Below are 20,492 nucleotides of genomic sequence, written 5' to 3' on the forward strand. Positions count from 1 at the left end.
ACTTCGAAATCAAATAAATTTTAGAGGTGCTATAAGGAACTGGGGTCCGGAATATGGGGCTGAACCCATACTTTCTGGCCCTAATTGCACCACTTGCTTTCATTAACTTTTAGTATGTGCTTTCCTAGTGCTCATAGTAGATATTAAACATCCAATAAATTGTTTATAATTTTAAAAAGTGATAAATTCAAAAAAATTATAAAATCTAATTCCAAAATATTCTTACAATTCTAATTTAATATATTAAGAACTAACATGCTTTTTCTAACTTCGAACAAGGGTCGAATCATGGTTGGACAAATTTTTATATTATATCTAATATATAAAAATTAAAATTATGAAATCAAATAAAAAAAATAAATAAAAAATGTCAACCATTGATTCATGCAGACAAATTTTTAATCGTATCTGAAATATCAAAGAACCAATTGCTGATTTAAAATGGGCGATAAGTCATTTTGATAACATTTCTTGAAATCTTATTTTTTGAGATCAAATTTTAACAATTCATCTGGTATGATTTTTGAAACACTTTTTCAAACTTCGATCTTTCTCAAAAAAATACATTCATTTTGATAAAAAAAATAAAAAAAAAAATGTATAATATTTCAAACATTTTACTATGATTTCAAAATAAGAAAAAGCAAAATTTTATTATGTTCATAGCACAATCAATATGCCCTAATTCAACAGGGAAAAAAATACATAAAGAGGAAAAAGAACAAAAATGCACAACTTTTGAAGTACAACAACTGCATGAAACAAGCCCTGCAAAGTTACAATGTTAATATGCCTAGCACTTATAACTTGAGAAAACAAACCAAAGGGAAAATACATCAATTCTCTTTTGTTCCTCCAAGATTCAATATATCACAATCCATAAAAATATCAAATAAATCATAGGCTTCAAGGTGGTTGGGTTCACAATGGTAGGTGCTAATAATGCCCAAAACCAATTGCCCGGAAATGCACAGTTACATCTTTATAAGCCGAACATCATTTGGCTCAAACACAATTCCACAATTAGGGCACTTGCAACCCCATGTCTCTAGAAGACCTTGAATGCATGGACTACAAAATAGATGATGGCACTTCATAATCACAACCTGACATAATAGACCAAACAAGAAAAATAAATTATCAAACCAAGGAGTAAATGGAAATAGAGTTTGGATGGAGGAAAAATTCAGAAGTTCATGAATAAAATCCAATCCAAACAACTGAAAGAATGGGAGAAGTTTATAACTTAGCACACGGCCTGGCAATAGCAAAGGAAAGAAAACCTACAAGGTTAGAAAAACATGCATCCATACCTCCTTTGGCCGAGTAAGACATGCACCACACATGACCATAGCCTTGCAGTCCTTGATTTGATTGTGGAGTTTCTGTATCTCTCTAACTTGGGGACTCATTTCAACAACTTCATTGTTGACCTCCTTCAGCTCTTCATCAAGATTTTTCCTTTCACTTCTATTTTATAGGAACAAATACAAAATTAAATTCATAACTTGAAAACCCATTTGCATAAAAGAAAATGACATTCATTTGTCACAGGCAAATGCAACCATTTCAAACCCGTATCCCATGCTTGGCTTAGGACTTTCCACAATTTCATGTTCCTTTTTGTTTTGTAATAAGAGAAAATGACTATACATGCCGAAAGGGCATATATTTCAAATGCAAGACTCCAAAAGGGAAAAAGTAAAGCACCTTTCCTTTTCCAACTCCATTTTGACTTCATCTATTTTTCTTTGTATTTCTTCATATTCCTTTTCAGAAGAAGAGATTGCAGATTTCAGCCAGTCCGTTTCGTTCTTAGCATCCTCCAATTCTCTCACTGCAGTTTCCAGATTAACTCCAAGGAGTCTACCTTCTTTAGTAGATTTTAGTTCTTCGTTGATGCAAGCTCCCACCTACAAGGTTCTCATATTGGTTGAACAGGATAAGTTACAACTATGACTACTAACTACTGATGAACCTTACCTGGTGTTCAATGGCAGTAGTCCTCAACTTCAAAGATGATCCCTGGATTTCAGGGAGTAAATGGCTATGCTCCTCCTTTAATTTCACAATCTCAGCAATCAACTATGGTATAAAACAAACAACTAAATCATAAACTGCCAGCATTAGCTTCTAATAACATATAATAAAATTCAGTCAAGGGAGGTAACTGGGCACAAACCTTCACGTTATAAGCTTCCCTTTCACTCGCTAGCTGCCTCAAACGTTGGTTTTGTGCCACCATATCTTCATATGCTTCACCCTTAGTCTACAATAAGTACAAAGCATAAAAAGTAGAGGAGGGTGATAAAATAGGAAAGGGATGAAAGAATCAAAGTATCCCCAGGATTGAACAGGAACAGACATGTATTTAGGATTTTCTTTTATAATAAGTTATTTAGGAATTTAAACATGGCTTAACATGCCTCGAGTATAGAAACATAAGCCTCTCTCTCCTCATCTTTAATTTTAATAGCCTCCTTCAACTCTAAAATATCTCTGCAGGTGAAAAACAAGAGAACATGATCAAGAACTTAATTAAAAAAAGTAACATTGTATCTGACTTACTATAGGTAGGGGAAAAGGAAAAACAAAATGATGATAAAATATGATTCAGAGAGTTAAAAGGGGAGTACAAAGTGCAATGTCATGAGCAGTTGTAGCAATAAAAGTGGAAAGTTAGGCAATCAGAAAGTATTCGCATATGTTCCATTAAGTCAAAATAAGATTTCGATTAGAAAACACTTCTGAACCCAAATTAGAAGAACAGAAATAACTTAATGAGCTGATTCACAAGATTGTCACGAAAATATAAATTATATATGTATTGAATTATTAAAGATCAAGAAAGTCTCCACATCCCCCTCATTGGTGCAAACATATTTTGCCCCATACCAGATATTTGCACCACACATCAGACCCCTTACCTCCAAATGAAAATTAAATAAATAAAATAATTTATTCAATTAATAATAATCAGGGAAATGTAAGAGCAACACTTTTTCTGGCAGGCATCTGCCATAGAGCCTAAGAAAAATTGAATTTTCACTAAAGGGTTTAATTGTGCAATTTAGCAAATGGAAACTTTCATGCAAATCCTTCTTTAGTCCCTCATCACTTAATTTTCACGACATTCAATAAAAACACTTTGGGTTTCTCTAACAACTACGTGACTAACTATTCGCAACATGGCCACCAACCAACACTAGAGAAAATCTTTTGAAGCCCTCAATAAAGGAAATAAGCCGAAAGTCATCTAGTTTAGCAGGGGTAGCCTTTTTGGGAATAAGCATGAAAAATGTTGACTTAGCACTTTTTGGAAGCTTGGCTTGAGCATAAGAAAGAAGAGTAAACTCCATAACATCAAAAGAGATTTGAGGCCAAAATCTTTTAAAGAAGTTGAAATTGAACCCATTCAGACTTGGAGCTTTACTGTCATCACACTCCCAAACAACCCTTCTAACCTCATCAAGAGTAAATGGAGCTTTGAGAGATCGTGAAGGGACTAAAGCAAGGGTCTATTCTCATTAAGAAGCTTTGAGAGATCGTGAAGGGACTAAAGCAAGGGTCTATTCTCATTAAGAACAATGCTCTGTTGTTTAAATGGTGGTGGCAATTTCTTAATGATGAGGGCTTCCTGTGACGCAAATTCCTTATGGACAATTATAACTTAAGCCCTTCTTGGCCACAAACTACAAATTCTGTCTCTTTTCATTATTTTAGTACAGTCTAGAAAGACATTTAAGCAACCTGTTTACACTCTCCAGAGGTTAGAGCTGCGGTTAATAGCTATTTGAAGTTCCGTGTTGGGAAAGGGGATTGTGCCCATTTTTGGGAAGATAATTGGCAGGGGTTGCCTGTCCTAAAGGAGAGATTTTCAAGGCTTTTCCAGATATCGGAAAATAAGAACTGTTGTATTTCCTTTACTGGTTCTTGGTCAAGTTTAGTATGTGTTTGAAACTCGTGTTTGAGTGGCCTTCATTCTAGGTGGGAGTCTGTGCATTTGGAGGATCTTTTGCAGTTAATGTTAGTGCAAAATTTCAGGAAAGACTCAAAAGATAGAATTTATTGGTCCTTGGCTCAGAGTGGTGATTTTTAGTTTGTTTGTTATGCCTCCAATTAAAAGAGAATGTGGTTTTCAACAGGGGTCATCAAGCTTTGGGGTTTCTTAGGAATATATGGTTTACTCTCGCCCCACCTAAAGTGGAAGCATTTATATGGTTGGTTCTCCTTAACAAAATTAACACCAACGTGAATTTGGTGAAGAAAGAAATTCTAAATGATGATTGAAGATTGGGGATTTATTCCTAAATATGGCTCCTTTCCTAAATGTCTTTTTTTCCTAAATATGTTATTTTCCTATTATTGGAGATTTCTTGTTTTAGGAGATTTGTTCTTTATCTTTCTTCCTTTGTGTTACAAAATTGGATCGAAAACAAACCACAAACAAACCATCAATCACACACACAAACACAGAATTTAACGTGGAAAACCTAAAACAGGAAAAATCACAGGCAGAAAGAACAAAATATCACTATCATGAAATTGGTACAACAATAGTGATGTACTTGCTACCAAAATATCACTAAGATGATATTGTTGCACTAATTCCAGAGCATTGGGAACTATTTATAAACCTAAAATCATCAGTAGATGTACACAAGAAATCATATCCTGATTAGAAGATAATTCAAATACGATATTTCCCAGATCAGATAAATCCCACTCAAAATCAAATTTGACAGCATGTTAATCACAGTCAAATTCGGAGTCCGTGTATTGAAATAACACTCTCCCTCATCTATTAATGAGCAATCTGATCTTTATCTTCTTATTGCAGTAAGAAAAGGAACTAGAAAATGCTCCTAGCATCCCATATATGATTTTGTGTCTCTTAACCGCCTCAACATAAAAGTTTTCTTACAATCTAGATTTCATTAATATACCAAAAACAGTTTAGGAAGATTAAAGGAATAAGAAGTGGGCACAAGCCATGAAATAGGAGATGAATGCACTAGAAAAAAATCAAACTTGGGAGATTGTTTTCTCGTCCTAAAAATAGGAAACCCATGGGATGCAGATGGCTTTACACCTTCAAGTATAGAGTTGATAGTTCTCTTGAAAGGCACAAGGCAAGGTGGGGGGCAAAGGGGTATACTTGATATATGGCATCAATTACCTTGAAACCTTTGCACTAGTAGCTAATATGAATAGTGTGAGAGTACTAGTATCTTTAGCAACACAATTTGATTGGAATTTACAACAATTTGATGTGAAGAATGCTTTTCTTCACGAAAATTTGGAAGAAGAAGTGTTTATGGAGATTCCACCTAGTTTTGATGGAAGAATCTCACCAAAGAAGGTGCGTCAACTAAAGAAAGCACTATATGGGTTGAAGCAGTCACCTAGGACATGGTGTGGGAGATTCACAATAGTAATGCTGCAAATGGGATATAAGCAAAGTTAAGGGCATTATACGTTGTTTATCAAACATACCAAGGGAGGTAAGGTTACTGCCCTACTTGTTTATGCTGATGATATAATTGTTTTTGGAAATGATAAAACTGAACAAAGATGATCTTAGAGATTGCTTGGCCTATGAATTTGAGATTAAGGAGTTTAGAAACTTGAAATATTTCCTTGGGATTGAAGTTACTCCAAACTAGGAATCTTTATTTGTCAAACGAAGTATGTTTTAGATTTACTCAAGGAGACTGGAAAAATTGGTAGCAAACCAACAATGTACCTATTGAAGAAAATCACTGATTAGGCAAAAGAAGAAACTAGTAGTGTTGTGGATAAAGGGGGCTACAAAAGCCTGGTTGGGAAACTAATTTATTTATCACACACAAGGCCAAATATAACCTATGTTGTCAGTGTAGTAAGTCAGTTTATGCTTGATCCTAGAGAGAAGCATCTGCAAGTTGTTCAAAGACTACTTCAGTATCTCAAAGCTATACCTACGAGAGGATTGTTATTCCAAAAAAAGTGGTGAGCTAACCTTAAAACTTTATATAGATGCAGCCCTGTTGATAGTAGGTCTACCACAGGTTATTGCATGTTCTTAAGAGATAATCTTATGACATGGAGGAGCAAAAAGCAGTTTGTGGTTGCTAAATCTAGGGCTGAAGCTAAATTCAAGGCCATGGCTCATGCAATTTATGAGTTGTTATGACTAAAAATAATCCTAAATGATTTAAGGATTAAACGAAGTAGGCCTATGAAGTTCTAGTATGATAACAAGTCAACCATCAACATTGCCCACAATCTAGTCCAACACGATCAAACTAAGCACATAGAGATTGACAGGAATTTTATAAAGGATTAGCTTGATAGTGAGCTGATTAGAACTTTGTATGTCAATTAGTAGATGTTCTAATTGAGGGACTTCCTACTGTCAAGTTTTAGGAAATAACAAGCAAGTTAGGAATGGTAGATATCTACTCACCAGCTTGAGGGAGACTGTCGAAGATTGTGGATTTATTCCTAAATATGACTCATTTCCTACATATGTTCTCTTCCTGTTATTGGAGATCTCTTGTTTATCTTTCTTTCCCTGTTGTATATTTCCTAAGATATTGGGATATAATCTCCCAATCTCTAATGCATATCTTAAAGGACATATTCAGTTCAATATAAGAGAAGAATTATTTCTTTCTTCAAATAATAATATCGTTGTCCTTTCTATGGCCACTTTGATGAATTTATGGATCACCTTTTCCTCCTTTATGAGGTAAGATGGAATTTCTGGTGTGTGGTTTTCCAATGCTGGGGCCTATGTTGGATAGCTCTGAGGAATATCTTGGAGATGTTTGATTAAGTGTGGAGAAGGGGTTGTCTCTGGGAAAACTATCAAAAGATTTTGGTTCTCTGTCTTCTTCAGCAAATTGTGGACTTTATGGCTTGAGAGAAATAGAGAGGTGTTTGATAATGTTTCGGTTCCTTCAATTGATCTGTTCAGATTGACTATTACATGTTTATTTTACTAGATCCAAGCTTGGGACCCCTCATTTCTGTACTTCTATTCACAACTTATATTGCATTTTTTTCCAATAGGGGAGGTGGTTAGTCTCACTTCAGTTTAGGGATGGTTTTACCTCCTTATGTATAACTGTCTTTTGGCTACTAACAGTAGTTGAGGGTGGTTTCAGTTTCTTGTACCCTATTCCTTTTAGGGTTGGGTGGCCATTGACCTCTATTTTGTCATTAAGTCTCACTTGGTGATGTAAGGGTTTTGATCTGTTTGGGTTGTCATTTTTGTTGTCCATGTTCTCTCTTAAATTAATTTATAGATTCATATCTTATTTCCAAAAAAAAAAAAAGAAGAAAATGTACACACTATAGTTACTTGTAAAGTTGCAATGCGACCTTCTGACTCTTCCATTTTCTCTATTGGAAAGCTTCCCACATTGTACTAGCCTACTAATTAGCAATTTAATTGATTTAATTAATTTATGGTGTTAATTTAAAGAAAATGTTGAATTATTTTATTCTAGGAAAATGGGTAATTATTTGGAAAGAATTAGGGTATAAGTGTTTTTATTAAGTGGGGTGTAGGTGTTAATTTTTGAAAATTACGGGGTCTAGGTATAATTTTCAAAAGTGGTTGTAGGATCTCTTTAAAATTAAAGGGGGGTGTATATTTATTGAGGGAACAGCTAGGCGAGATGGCACGCGCGGCTTTGGGTCCCAGGTTTCAGCTGGAGCAGGCGCATGCTGGGGGGGGGGGGGGGGATGGCTGGATTTCTCCAGCCACAACCAGCCCGAAACAACGTCGTTTCGGGGTGAGGCGGTGGCACCCTGGCTGCCACGTGGCCAGCCCTCATCCACCCACCTTTTTGTGCCTTTAAAGCCTCCATTTTACAGCATGCAATTGGGTAAAAATTGAGCATCAGAAAAGGAAAATTCAAAGAAGAAGGCACACAGAGGCTGGAAAATGGGAAGAAATCCAAGGAAAATTGAGGGAAAATTTGTGTAATCGAAGTTTAAAGTAGCCAGGTAAGTGGGGAAAAAATATTAGAAATTCCTTATGATTGAAATTTAATTTAGGGTGTGATTTGACTAATTTTAGTAAAAATTTATAATATCTTGCAGCGGTTATTAATTTAGCGAAGTGTGAGCAGAAAAACACTGAAATCTGCTATTAAAAGGCAAGCTCTCTACTTCCTTTGTAGGGTCCCTTTGCTTTACGAATTGCATCCCCTCCCTTAATCCGATTCGCTTCCGAGTATTATTTATATGGATTATAGTTTTTTTTTAGTATAAATTAAATTAAATTAAATAAGAGACTTCTAGGATTTTGTTTGTTAAATGCTTACGGGGTATTGTACTACCCCTATTCCCTTGGGGATGATGCCAAACCAATTCAGGACTAGGATCCTAGAGATTGGGGTACAGTTATGGGTCCCTCGGGTGTGAGCAGTCGTAACTGGGGACAAGAGCTGTTGAACGATGAGGCAAGTGTCGACCGTTCAACAACGATGGAGCAGACTGTAGACCGGTTGTTCTTAGTCAAGGATTGTTGACCCGTGCCCAGTCATTGTCGACCGACTCTACCATTATATGACATACTGCATGGCATTATAGCGCATGGGGTTGGGCTTGCATCATTGGGGGGTACATGAGTTGTGAATGCTTGGACATGGGCATTTTAGAATAACTAGGTGCACAAGCATTGCATCGGATGTGTATTCCTATGTGGGCAAAGCATGGCCTGATGCTTGGCTTATGGGGGCCAATGTATCACGTTGATGCTTACAACACCATTGCATCTATTATTTGTTGCATTGTATGGTTACAGTATGATGTGTTAGGGAGTTGACCCTCGATAGCTATGAGTGGAGTGCGACTCCGGGTAGTTATGACTCGAGAACTCCGACATGCAATTATGTTAAGGGCTTCGATCTCATGTGGTTTATGTTATGAGGGCCTTGGACTCATGTGGGTGATGCTAGCCAGTTCATGGCTACAACAGGTTTGTAGGTCGGGACTTGGGTGCCAAGTTATGCATTTCTTATGTGAGCCCCAATGACAGTTATGTGCATTAGTATATTTATGTTGAGAACTGAATACCTTGATGCATGGTATGGTGTGACATTTTAATTTATTGCATGGCATGTTGTGGGTGGTTATCAGTGTGAGAGTTCTATTCCTAGCCTTGTTGTTATTCTTCGTTTGCTTGTTGAGTCTTGTGACTCACCCTTGCTTTACATCATTCCAAGTAAAGGAAAAGCGAAGGCCGAAGGTGAGGGCAACAGCGTCTGAGTGATTGGGTAGTTGGTTGTACAAGGTTATCCCAGTCATCAGTCATGGGGATGTTTTTGTGATTTTGGGGTACAGGAGATTGCTAGTTGTGTTTTGAGTGTCATGATTCTTGAGCCAAAGTTTTGTTAGAGGGTGCGCATATGTTGCCACCTCATTACCTTTCCGTTTTGTATGTATGTATATACGGCGCTTTTGTTGTGCTAGTGTATTATTTCTTTTGCATGATATTTCGCCAGGGATTTTTAGTGTCTTATCTCTCTCTTTTGAGACTCCCATCTAGGGCTCACGGGCTTCCAGGATCTCCAGGCGAGGGTCCTCACACACATGATGCACACATGTATTTTTTTTTTTTTCTCATTTAGTTGTAGTGTAACTCCATTTATGGATTAAGTATTCCTTTAAACAATTTTGGTGTTAAACATATTACTTCTTTTCATTACCAATCACAAACTCCAAATAAAGGAGGGTGGGTGGGTTAGGTAACTAAAAGCCATAATAAAAAAATTTGGAATCTTTTTAGCGCGGATTCTAGACCAAAGATCATTTAGTAGAGACATAACGCTCATAACAGTGTATTGTATTTCTTACTACAGTAGAAAATGGGCCAATGTGGAATTGGCATCAAAATGTAGTACCAAATTTGGAAATGCTCTCATTTTCAAAGATAATTATGAAGGATGAGGTTATTCTAGGACCAAAAGCTTAGAATTGGATCGTGGAACATCAAAACCTTTATAGGGAAATCTAAAGAAGTGGTGGATGTGATGATTAGAAAAAGAATCAAAATTATTTGCCTAAAAAGATGAGATGGGTTGTCAATGCATGACCCCAACAAATCAAATTGATTGAAGAGATAAAAGTAAAATTTTGGAAAGATTAGGAGTTGACTTAAACGATCATGTGGGTATAAAGAGAACATGTGTAGAGATGTGGATGGACTATTAGTAGAAATTAATTCACCATGGGTTGAATTGATCTATATTTTTCCTGTTAATATTCTCCTACTTCTAAGTTAGTTGTTGTTGAATCAAAATGGTTGAGTTTAGAGGAGTCTTAGTTGAGATGTTATAAGAGTGTTTGTTTTGGGATAAATGAGGAAGTGCTTATCATGCATACTTGATGCACAAGTATGTTGTCCATTTAAATTGTCAAGAATAAGGGTTTTATTTGCATAGAAGTTCAAATTCATATCAATCTTTCCAAGATCTGGTATTAGAGCCAAATTTGTAGACATAAGTGTAACCATCAGTTACTAGTTTTGGTGCGTCAAGTTGAAGACATTAGGAGGGAGGCCCAAGAATGATAACAGCTTAAGGAAATGAGTTGAATGAAAAGAATGCCAAAGCTTTGTTCACGATTTGACAAGATTTGGATGAAGTTATATTCTCTGAAATTATTGGTGCTACCATATCAAAAGAGGCATGAGATTTTTTTTCAAGAAGAATATCAAGGTTCAACCAAGGCGGTTACAGTCAAGTTGTCTACTTTGCCGAAAAGGGCTATTAGCATCAAAAAGCTAAACGTTTTCAGGTTTTGGTGATTTTATCCAATGCTTTCAATTTTGGCAAGAAGAGTCCAATTTCTGAAATTAGTTGCAATTTTAGCCAATGCTGAAATTAATTTTAACCGGCATGTGGCTTTGCCCAGGTGGCATGCCACTTGGCATTTAATTTATTTTTTTAAATTTTTTTTCATTATTTTCTTAAGAAAAATGCTCTCTCTTCTCTTCACTGCCATGGCCGCCTCCTCTCTCCTCTGCCATGACCACTTCTCACCTTGCCTCGTTGCCGCCGAGGGCCGCCTAATTACCTTGTCGCCTCCTCTCTACTTTGCACGAATTGGTTAACACACAAACAACAACATATATACACACACACACACACAACAACAACATATATTTATATACACACACACACATACAAAAATGTTTACACATAGCAACATTTATATATACACACACACATACAAAAAAAATATACAATGGCCGACGGTCAGGGGGGGGGGGGGGCGACAAACGGATGATTGAGCAGCAGTGGGGGGTGACGATGGCGCTAGCAAGAGGGTGAAAAAGAGATATCGATGATGAAGTCCGACGGCCTTAATCGTAGAAGTCTGATCGGACTTCTCCAATCGAACTTCTCTATACGGCCTTCATTAACAAACTTTTCCGATCAGACTTCTACCACCTTCATTATTGGACTTCTACAGCCTTCATTATCGAACTTCTCTGATCGGACTTTTACAGCCTTCATTATCGGACTTCTACGGCCTTCATTATTGGACTTCTTCATCATCAGACTTCTCCGATCGGACTTCTCCGGCCTTCATTATCGGACTTCTTCGATTGGACTTCTATAGCTTTCATTATCGAACTTCTACGGCCTTCATTATCGGACTTCTTCATCATCAAACTTCTCCGGCCTTCATTATCTAACTTCTCCAATCGGACTTCTACAACCTTCATTATTGGACTTCTCCGGCCTTCATTATCGGATTTCTCCAATCGGACTTTTCCAACCTTCATCGGAGAAGTCTGATCGGACTTCAAATCAGACTTCATCGTCTCTTTCCCCCTCTCACTCTCTCTCTCTCTCTACCTCCCAGCAGCGCCGCCGTCGCCCCCTACCGTTGCTCGATCTACCGTCCATCACTCCCTGCTGCCTCCAACCACTGTATATTTTGCTCTGTGTGTGTATATATATATTGGTGTGTATGTGTGTATATGTTGTTGCGTGTGTATTTGTTGTTGTGTGTGTGTGTGAATATGTTGCTATGTGTATATGTTTCTGTGTGTGTGTATATGTTGTTGTTGTGTGTGTGTGTGTGTTAACAAATTCGTGCAAAGTAGAGAAGCGGCGACGAGGCAAGGCGAGAAACGGCCATAACAAAGGAGAGAGGAGGCGGCCATGGTAGATGAGAGAAAAGAGAGCATGTTTCTTTAGAAAATAATAAAAAAAAAATTAAAACTAAATTAAATGCCAAGTGGCATGCCACATGGGCAAAGCCACAAGCCAGTCAAAATTGATTTCAACATTGGCTAAAATTGCAACTAATTTCAGAAATTGGGCTTTTCTTGCCAAAATTGAAAGCATTGGATAAAATTTCCAAACCCGAAAATGTTTGGCATATGGTGCTAATAGCCCTGTCGAAAATGACTACTCAAAACTTTAGAATCAATTCAAAGGTTATTCATCAAAGTATACCCATTGTGAATCAAGTAAGACATGTAGTTGATAGAATGGAAGGTTATTGTGAAGTCTACCCTCCAAATTTGATTATGTTGTTGCTGAAAATCAAGAATTAAAGGATTTGACTAATTACTCATCAGCTGAAATAATAAGATCGCTTCAAGCACATAAGCGATGGTTAAATAGAGTAACTAAAAATGTTTTGGAGCATGCATTTCTAACAAAGTTTGATGTGAAGGAAAATGGTGGTGGAAGCTAAAAAAGAGGTGATGTTATATGTAGAGCATGGGGGAATTTAGCACATGGAAGAGGGGCGACACAAATTTAATGCCCAACAAAGAAACACCAAGAGTGGTAATAATGCTAATTTAGCATCTTGCTCTTATTGTTGTGGAGCAAATCATGTGGAAAATGATTGTTGGTGTACCTCTCAACACTAATGAGAAGTTGTCGTTGAATGATTGTGCTAGAAAAATTTATTAGAAGCAGTTTAAAATAATTGTTGGTGGATTGATGTATCTTGCTCATAGAAAGACGTGATATTATGTTTGTTTCAGTCACATCTACAGATTCATGCACAACCCAAGCAAACATCAATTGGGTGCAACCAAGAGAATTCTGAGGTATGATTAACGGACTACAAATTGTGGTGTTAGATATGTAAAGATGAAATTGATAACCTTCTTGTATTTAGTGACAGTGATTAGGCAACAAATGTGGATGAAAGGACAAGCATAACTGTCTGTTATTTTCTCTTAGTTCTGGAGCTGTTTCATGGGTTTCCAAGGAGGGAAAAAAAAAAAAAACCACAGTTTTATTAAGCATAGAAGAAAATATACATACTAGCCACAACAGCAGCTTGTCATGCTACTTGGTTTAGGAACATTTTATAATATTTGAAACAAAAGCAAGAGAAGGCAACAAAAATTCTCTGTGATAAGAAGTCTACAATAGCTATACAAGAATCCCGTCTAGTAAGGAAGAACAAAAAAATATTAGATTGGTTATCACCACATTTGGGAGTTCATTGCAGGAAGAAAAGTTTAAGAAGTTCGCAACTATGCTTGGTGCTTGAGCCCTTGCTTCGATATATATATATATATATATATATTTTTTTGGGGGGGGGGGGGGTGTTAGCAGAAATTAATCAACATAGGTTGAACTATTCTATACATTTCCTGTTATATTTTCCCTAATTTTAAGTTAGTTGTGGAGTCAAAAAGGTTTGAGTATTTATAAGTCTTAGTTGAGATATGGTGGGAGTACTTCTATTCAGACAAATTAGGATGGATTTGATGAACAAGTCTGTTGTCTAATTTAAATTGTCAAGAACAGCAAGGTTATCTACCCTGAATTTTTTAATTCAAATTCAGAAAAAATATATACATCTTCACAAGAGGAGGTCCTGGATTTAGAGAAATAAATAATGATTAAAAAACTATTCTGGATTCCCCCATGCCATATGATCACATATGGGATTAAGGCTTGTGATTGTTTTCATTGTTTGATCGTAGTCATAGCTAATACCAGCTTTAAGAAACGGAATGAACATAAGCACATCTAAAAGGCTTAGTAACTACCCAATAGAATTCTTTCTTATGCGCCAAACAAAGAGTTACCTTCTCAAATAATAATATTTAAAAAAAAGTACCAACACATTATCGGCTTGAAAAGAATTACAAGAATAGTATTAGGGTGGCCACACCAGCTAACACATGGGCAAGGTCCCTTGAGTGGCATTGCCAAAGGCATAAAAGCTCTTTCTAAGTGTGTTTATTGATTCTATCACTAAATGCACCTGTCAAAGTGTGTGTACTAAAAAAACAATAAAAGCACTTGGCTAGCATGGATATTGTTTTCATCAATAAATGCACTTGGCAAGAGTTTTTATGATTTTATCACTAAAAACACTTACTAAGTGTGTTTATGTTTCGCCCCATGCCACACAAGCACCCCTACTCGCATGGCATCCCTTGTGGCATAATTGACACTTTTTCAGTAAATAATTTGCATAAAAACTTCTGTCTTTGCTCATCCTAATACTGTTATGATATATGTTGTCTACTAACTACGTTTTTGACTAGATCGACATTTATATATGTCTATTTGAGATCAAAGGTCAGTTTTGGAATCTAAGAACATGTCTATTTTAGGCATTAATGTAACACTTCTCACTTCATAGAATTTTGTAGAATAAAATAAGAACTTCAACTTTATTAAAATGGAACTTCTTTAAGGAGCATTTAAGATAAATAATCATAATATTCCTATTGCTTTAATATGACCATTACAAGAACCGTTAATATCATTATTCCTAAATGAAGAATTACCAAATGTGCATGTGCATTCAAAAAGAGGAATCCGAAATGAAACCTGTCAGAAGCAGTCAACTCCGCCCTTAGATCAGCTATTTCAGCTTCAGCAGCAGAAAGCCTTCTTTGGCAAATAGCTTCAGCTTCCTTGGCAAATTTTAGTCTCAATTCCAAAGGATGTTCATTCTGAGCACTTCTCAAATGTCTAGCACGTGAGCGAGCTCTCTGTTCTGATTCTTTGATGTCCATTATTTCTCTACAACTCAAAAAGGTACAAAATTAATTCTCACAAAACAATAGGATTATGCATAATAAGTTAGGCTGAAATGTTGTTAGAAAGTAAAATGAAACAAGCAAATAAAACCTATGCTAACAAAATTGAATGACATACAATTTGATAAGCTAAAATATTTGGATTGATAAGAGGACCCTATGTAGACCTATGTTGTCATTAATACAACCAAACTCTCATCACAATATTTCCTAGGGTCCTTCTTTGATGCTATGGCAGTTAGGCAGCGTAAGTGCATAAACTTTTAGTTAACCCAAGAAAACAACAAAATATAAACAAATAAACAACGAGAAATGAAAAGTGCATAAACTTTTTGATTGCCACCATAAAAAACCTCACTTCTAAAGAGATGATAAATCCTAAATTTACTGAGATGGCTACAACAATGGTAGCATATCAAGCCTTAATCTTTATCTTCTACAAGGCTTATTGTTTGATTCAACAAGTTTTAAACTGGCTATCGACTACCTAACACAACCTTTCTTCTTTATCTGGGTTTCTAACTAAGGTAGCTAAAGTGAAAAGGGCATATGCTACTCAATGAGAGGTCATGCAACAGTAGAGAACATCTAATCTGTGCATAGAAAGAAAAGTGATAAACACACAGACACAGGGTGGGAAGGGTGGGTGAGAGATTCTCCCCCACAATTCACAACATCCCATTGCTTTTTGCAAAGAATCCCTTTGAGAGGAGCAGAAGTGCTGGTCCATTTTGGTTCATGTTGGTTGTGGCCAGTGTTTCTTAGAGCAGGACCTACATTGAAATTGAAGAAAAAAGTGTAGGAATACAGGATGTTGTCATTGCAGAAGAATGAAAATAAATTCTTAAGTAATCTAATGAACAACATGGTAGAAAAATGCTGACACGGCACTTCTCAAAATATCAGTTGGTATCCTATCTAGAGATACATCATTGTATGTATGGGTAAATTACAAAAAACACCCTTGAGGAAAGGCTAAATTCAAGGAACCACCCATCCATTTTGAGAAATTACAGTGACCTACCAGATCGTCAAAAAAATGGGTTAATTGACTATTTTACCCTTGCTTATTTCTTACGGTTTGTTACCTCACAAGGATTCTATGTTGGAGCATTAAGAATCAGCTACTACCGGACCTGATTGGCAAGTTGATGCTAAAAATAGTTCTTTTAATAACTCATAGCATCGAATTGTTTAACAGGACATCCAAAGTGAATTGTGCCCTAGTTATGCAAAATTGTGGCACTTGGAAAAGCATTGATTTGCAACAAAGCCATGACCGGATTTCGAATTATTTTAGAGGACTCACGAACAGTGAAGGCTTCACAAATTTTATGAAAGATAACAATATTTCTCCATCTGCTGTCTATATAAACCTAGTTTTAATGGATATAATCATTTATAGTCCTATTTAACTAATCCATCCATGATGTTTTCAATCAAATTAGCCCCCCCCCCCCCCCACACACACACACAGAGCGTGCTAAGTTGTTGTTAGGATGAATGTGGCAAGAACTAAAAAAAAAAAAAAACACTATACCTCGAGGGGGTGGGTGGGTGTTGAAAAAGAAAATGCAAGCATCATTGGTTGAAATCCATAGCTGATGCTAGGTTTCAACCATCGTTGTCAAGATTACACTAAGCTAGGGGTCAGTGATGGGGTATGAAACTTTGTATGATTGGTGGTACATGGGGGTAGACTTAGTTGGTTCGCTATTTTAGGTCATGGAACATGGGGGTAGGCTTAGTTGGTATGCTATTTTAGGTCATGGTACATTTTGAGCATTTATTGTCTATTAAATTTACACTGGCTATATTATAGATCTTATTGTTTCTTAATAAAAATTGATACTTTTAATAGATCACCTTTATATAATCTACAATAGTGCAACTTTCAAAAAACTTGGAGCTTTTGTTCAAATATAAAAATCTTTAGTACCTCTGCGTGTAACTTTCACAAAATAAATGTGCAAAGCTTAAAGGTTAATAAAAGACGAAGAGAAGAAATTATAAAAGCATAGAAAAAATTCACAACTAAAGAGAAGTTAAAAGCCCTCTATTTCCAACTAACGAAGAGAAGACCTTTTGTTAAATTAACATTATCTTTTTTATGCAATTAAAATCATGTTTGAAATTTTACCAAAATAGCATTGGAAGTTATCCAAGCCTAGGCCAAGAAAGAGCCCCCAATTTAACTGGCAGGTCTTTCTACCTTCTCTTTGCCAACACTTAACCAAAAATGCAAGTGTTTCCCATAATATAGGCAAACTCGCAAATGTGACTGGCGGGTTTGCTTTGGTTTGCAAAATTGATATTTCCTAGACATGCCAATTAGACTAGCGAGTCTCCTCAACCTAGGCTCAAAGGCCATTTGATGCAAATTCAGAAAAAAAAAATCAGAAAATTGATGGTAATTGCATAAAAAACAAAAAATAAATAATGCTAATTTAAGAAAAAAATCCATAGATAATTGGAGAAAGAGTGGGAGGGTCACGGTGTCTTCATCTTCCTTGTTATTGACCGACAAGCGAAGAACTGATGTTCAAGCTCCACCCACTAGTGATGGTGAACACATCCAACTTTTTTTTTTTCTCTTATATAGCTCATCCTCCTTATCCCCTCCTTTATCTTTTCTTTTGAAAATACAAGTTGTTTTGCCCTTTGATTAAATCCCCAAGCCCCTTTTTTTTTTAAATAAGTGAGGATTGATATGTTATTAATGAAACCAAAAGAGAAATACAGCAAACATTAGAAAAAAAAAATGCCGGCCCTACCCACCAACAAACCAAAAAAACAATTGCACCCCCCACCAAAACACCAGCCTTTAGGAAAGACTAAGTGAACCCAATCAGACTTCATAACCAACCAGCCTAGAAGAGTGAAAGAAACTTATCGACTAAGAGTCGAAGCAAACATGATGACCTGGCCCATTAAAAAAGGGAAAAATGGCTCCATTGCCTTAACCCAAGCCACTAACCTAAATAGCACCAAGTTAAAGAGATCAATTGCAATAGCCCTTCGATCCTTGAAGACTAACTTATTCTGCTCCAGCCACACTATCCATAGCGTCGCATACAAAAGAGACTTCCAAATCTTCCTCTGCACTTTACCCTGGGAAAAAAAATCTCACTGATCAAATAGCCCCCCAACCAAGCTCGAACAGACCCATACATAATCCCACCACCTAAAAATCTACCGCCACAAACACAAGGTTGTCTCACTGTGGCAACCCTCTATGGGAGATCCCGCTATCAAGGGGATCTGAGAGAAAATCCCAAAAATATTGGTACAGATAAAAACTCAAGTAAATAAATTCTCAATTTTTTTTAAAACAACGAAAACAAAATAAATATTAAGAACCATAAGTTCATTTAATACAACATTTGGGGCTTATTTGTCCATAATTCTCTACAGGTTCAATTAAGTTCAACATAACAAAATGTGACAATTTTACCCCTATCACTCCCAAAGACCTTTTTGATCGGAATTGCTCCGTACACAAGTCTACCCAACGAAGATCAAGCTCCACTGGGCTCACCCTCGACTTTCCCTTTCCCCTTACTTGGAATGATGTAAAAGTAAGTATAAGTCATAAGGCTCAACAAGTATAATTTTAAACAGATGTGAATCAATAGGAATCGAAGCAAGCGACGAAATTACTTATTTACATTAAACTCACCCACAATATGCTTCACAACATCATATAACAATATATACACGCATGCATGCACCGACACTTGGGGCCCACATAATTCCCACTTGCACCCAAGGCTTAAAAATACATACCTAACTTGTAATTGCAAACATAAACATCAAATTGTGGACCAAGGTCCTTCCACGCACTAATTTTCATCAGGCAAACATAGTGAGCCGAAGCTCCCTCGCGTCAAGGTTTTGTCTACCAAGCTTATGGTATATCCCACAGACATTGTCCGCCACGCGCATTAATCATCATGCAACATTTAAGCAAATTTCAAAGCATATATATATATATATATCATACATTCTTAAATATTCCAAGCACATGCTCATACATGATCTTATATTATGCACATCATCATGCTCATGGATGTACATTTATTACATATAGCCCCAATCACGATCAACCAAAACGTAGAATTAATTAATGTAAACATTAACAACCATCATAATTTATGAGGCATTAGGTCATCCGATTTGCATGTTCGGTTAATTCGTCAACTAGATATAAAATAAATCTTCTAGACATGTTTAGGGTTACCTTCTCATTATTCTCAACCACGACACTATTTGATAACATTAGGTTCAATTTGGACATATTTTAAACCAAAATATGTAATTTTATCCATGTGCATAATTTTTTTACAACGAGGAAGGTAATCTAGAGTTACCGGAACCCAAGTGCCTTCGAATGATATTAATGAACTAAATAATCAACTTAAAAATGTATATTGAAGTTATACATACTGACAAAATATCTTGAATTAAAAATAATTCATCAAGGATCAAGCGGTTAGAGAGGCATGGATCATTGAAAGATAGAGCTTATGAAGAACATCATTCTTTTAAAAATATAGGGTGAATCGTAACCCTATTTAGGCTTTTTGACAAAATTTATTGAATATTCAAGGAAGAACAAAAATTCAGAAATAAAAATGAAGATTTGAATGGAAAAGCTAATTAATTCATTTACATGCAGCCCTAGTTATAGGGTTAAAACATACAGTTATAGGAAGTTTACAATGGGAAATATTACAACACATTTAGGAAAGATTATAACACAAAGAATTAGGAAAGATTCTTAATCTACTTTAAGAAACTAATCTAATCAAGACCAAAAATAAAATATTCTAAAGACTCCACTGCTGCCTCCTCTCCTTTCCTTTCCCGAGAATCCTTTCAAGCCAACACTCCCCCTCAAGTTGGTGAATGAATATCTATCATTCACAGCTTGCATATTAGGTCTTCAAATCTCTTAGTCACCAATCCTTTTGTCAAACAATCTGCCACCTATTGCTCAAAAGGAACATAGGGAATTTGAATTATACCTTTTTCAAGATTTTCTTTTATAAAGTATCGGTCAATCTCAATATGCTTGAGCCTGTCATGCTGTATAGGATTATGTGCAATGCTTATGGCCGATTGGTTGTCACAAAATAACCTGATTGGTTCTCTAACAGCAATCTTCAAATCTTCTAGCACAATCCTCATCCATAGTAATTCACGTAGACCAAGTACCATAGCTCTAAACTCGGCTTCAACACTTCATCTCCCCACTATGCTCTGCTTCTTACTTCACCAAGAGACCAAATTTCCTCCCAAAAACATGCAATACCTTGTAGTAAATCTCCTATTAGTTATAGATCTAGCATAGTCCACATTTGTATACCCTTGTATATCCAAAGAACCTCCTACTTTAAATAAGATTCCTTTGCCCGGGGTAGTTTTCAAGTAGCACAATATTCTTCTTATGGCT

The 20,492-nt window shown here is 36.2% G+C and overlaps 1 protein-coding gene across 11 annotated transcripts in view; it reads right to left on the reverse strand.

Annotated features, from left to right (window-relative positions):
- Window positions 1–740: 740 nt before the first annotated feature.
- Window positions 741–20,492, reverse strand: part of LOC127794993 (E3 ubiquitin-protein ligase BRE1-like 2) — a 143,404-nt gene continuing 123,652 nt past the window's right edge. For 10 of the 11 annotated variants that reach the window (XM_052326380.1, XM_052326378.1, XM_052326372.1 and 7 more), the window contains 7 exons: window positions 14,826–15,020; window positions 2,427–2,499; window positions 2,183–2,269; window positions 1,984–2,085; window positions 1,711–1,913; window positions 1,314–1,470; window positions 742–1,106 (listed from right to left, as the gene is read on the reverse strand). In XM_052326380.1, the coding sequence (XP_052182340.1) occupies window positions 975–1,106; window positions 1,314–1,470; window positions 1,711–1,913; window positions 1,984–2,085; window positions 2,183–2,269; window positions 2,427–2,499; window positions 14,826–15,020 (949 nt within the window). In that variant the 3' untranslated portion in view covers window positions 742–974. Of the gene's footprint in view, window positions 1,107–1,313; window positions 1,471–1,710; window positions 1,914–1,983; window positions 2,086–2,182; window positions 2,270–2,426; window positions 2,500–14,825; window positions 15,021–20,492 lie in introns of all 11 variants that reach the window. The other variant, XM_052326375.1, reaches the window with a different exon arrangement.

Source organism: Diospyros lotus, chromosome 2, assembly GCF_014633365.1.
Source record: "Diospyros lotus cultivar Yz01 chromosome 2, ASM1463336v1, whole genome shotgun sequence".
Taxonomy (NCBI): Eukaryota; Viridiplantae; Streptophyta; class Magnoliopsida; order Ericales; family Ebenaceae; genus Diospyros; species Diospyros lotus.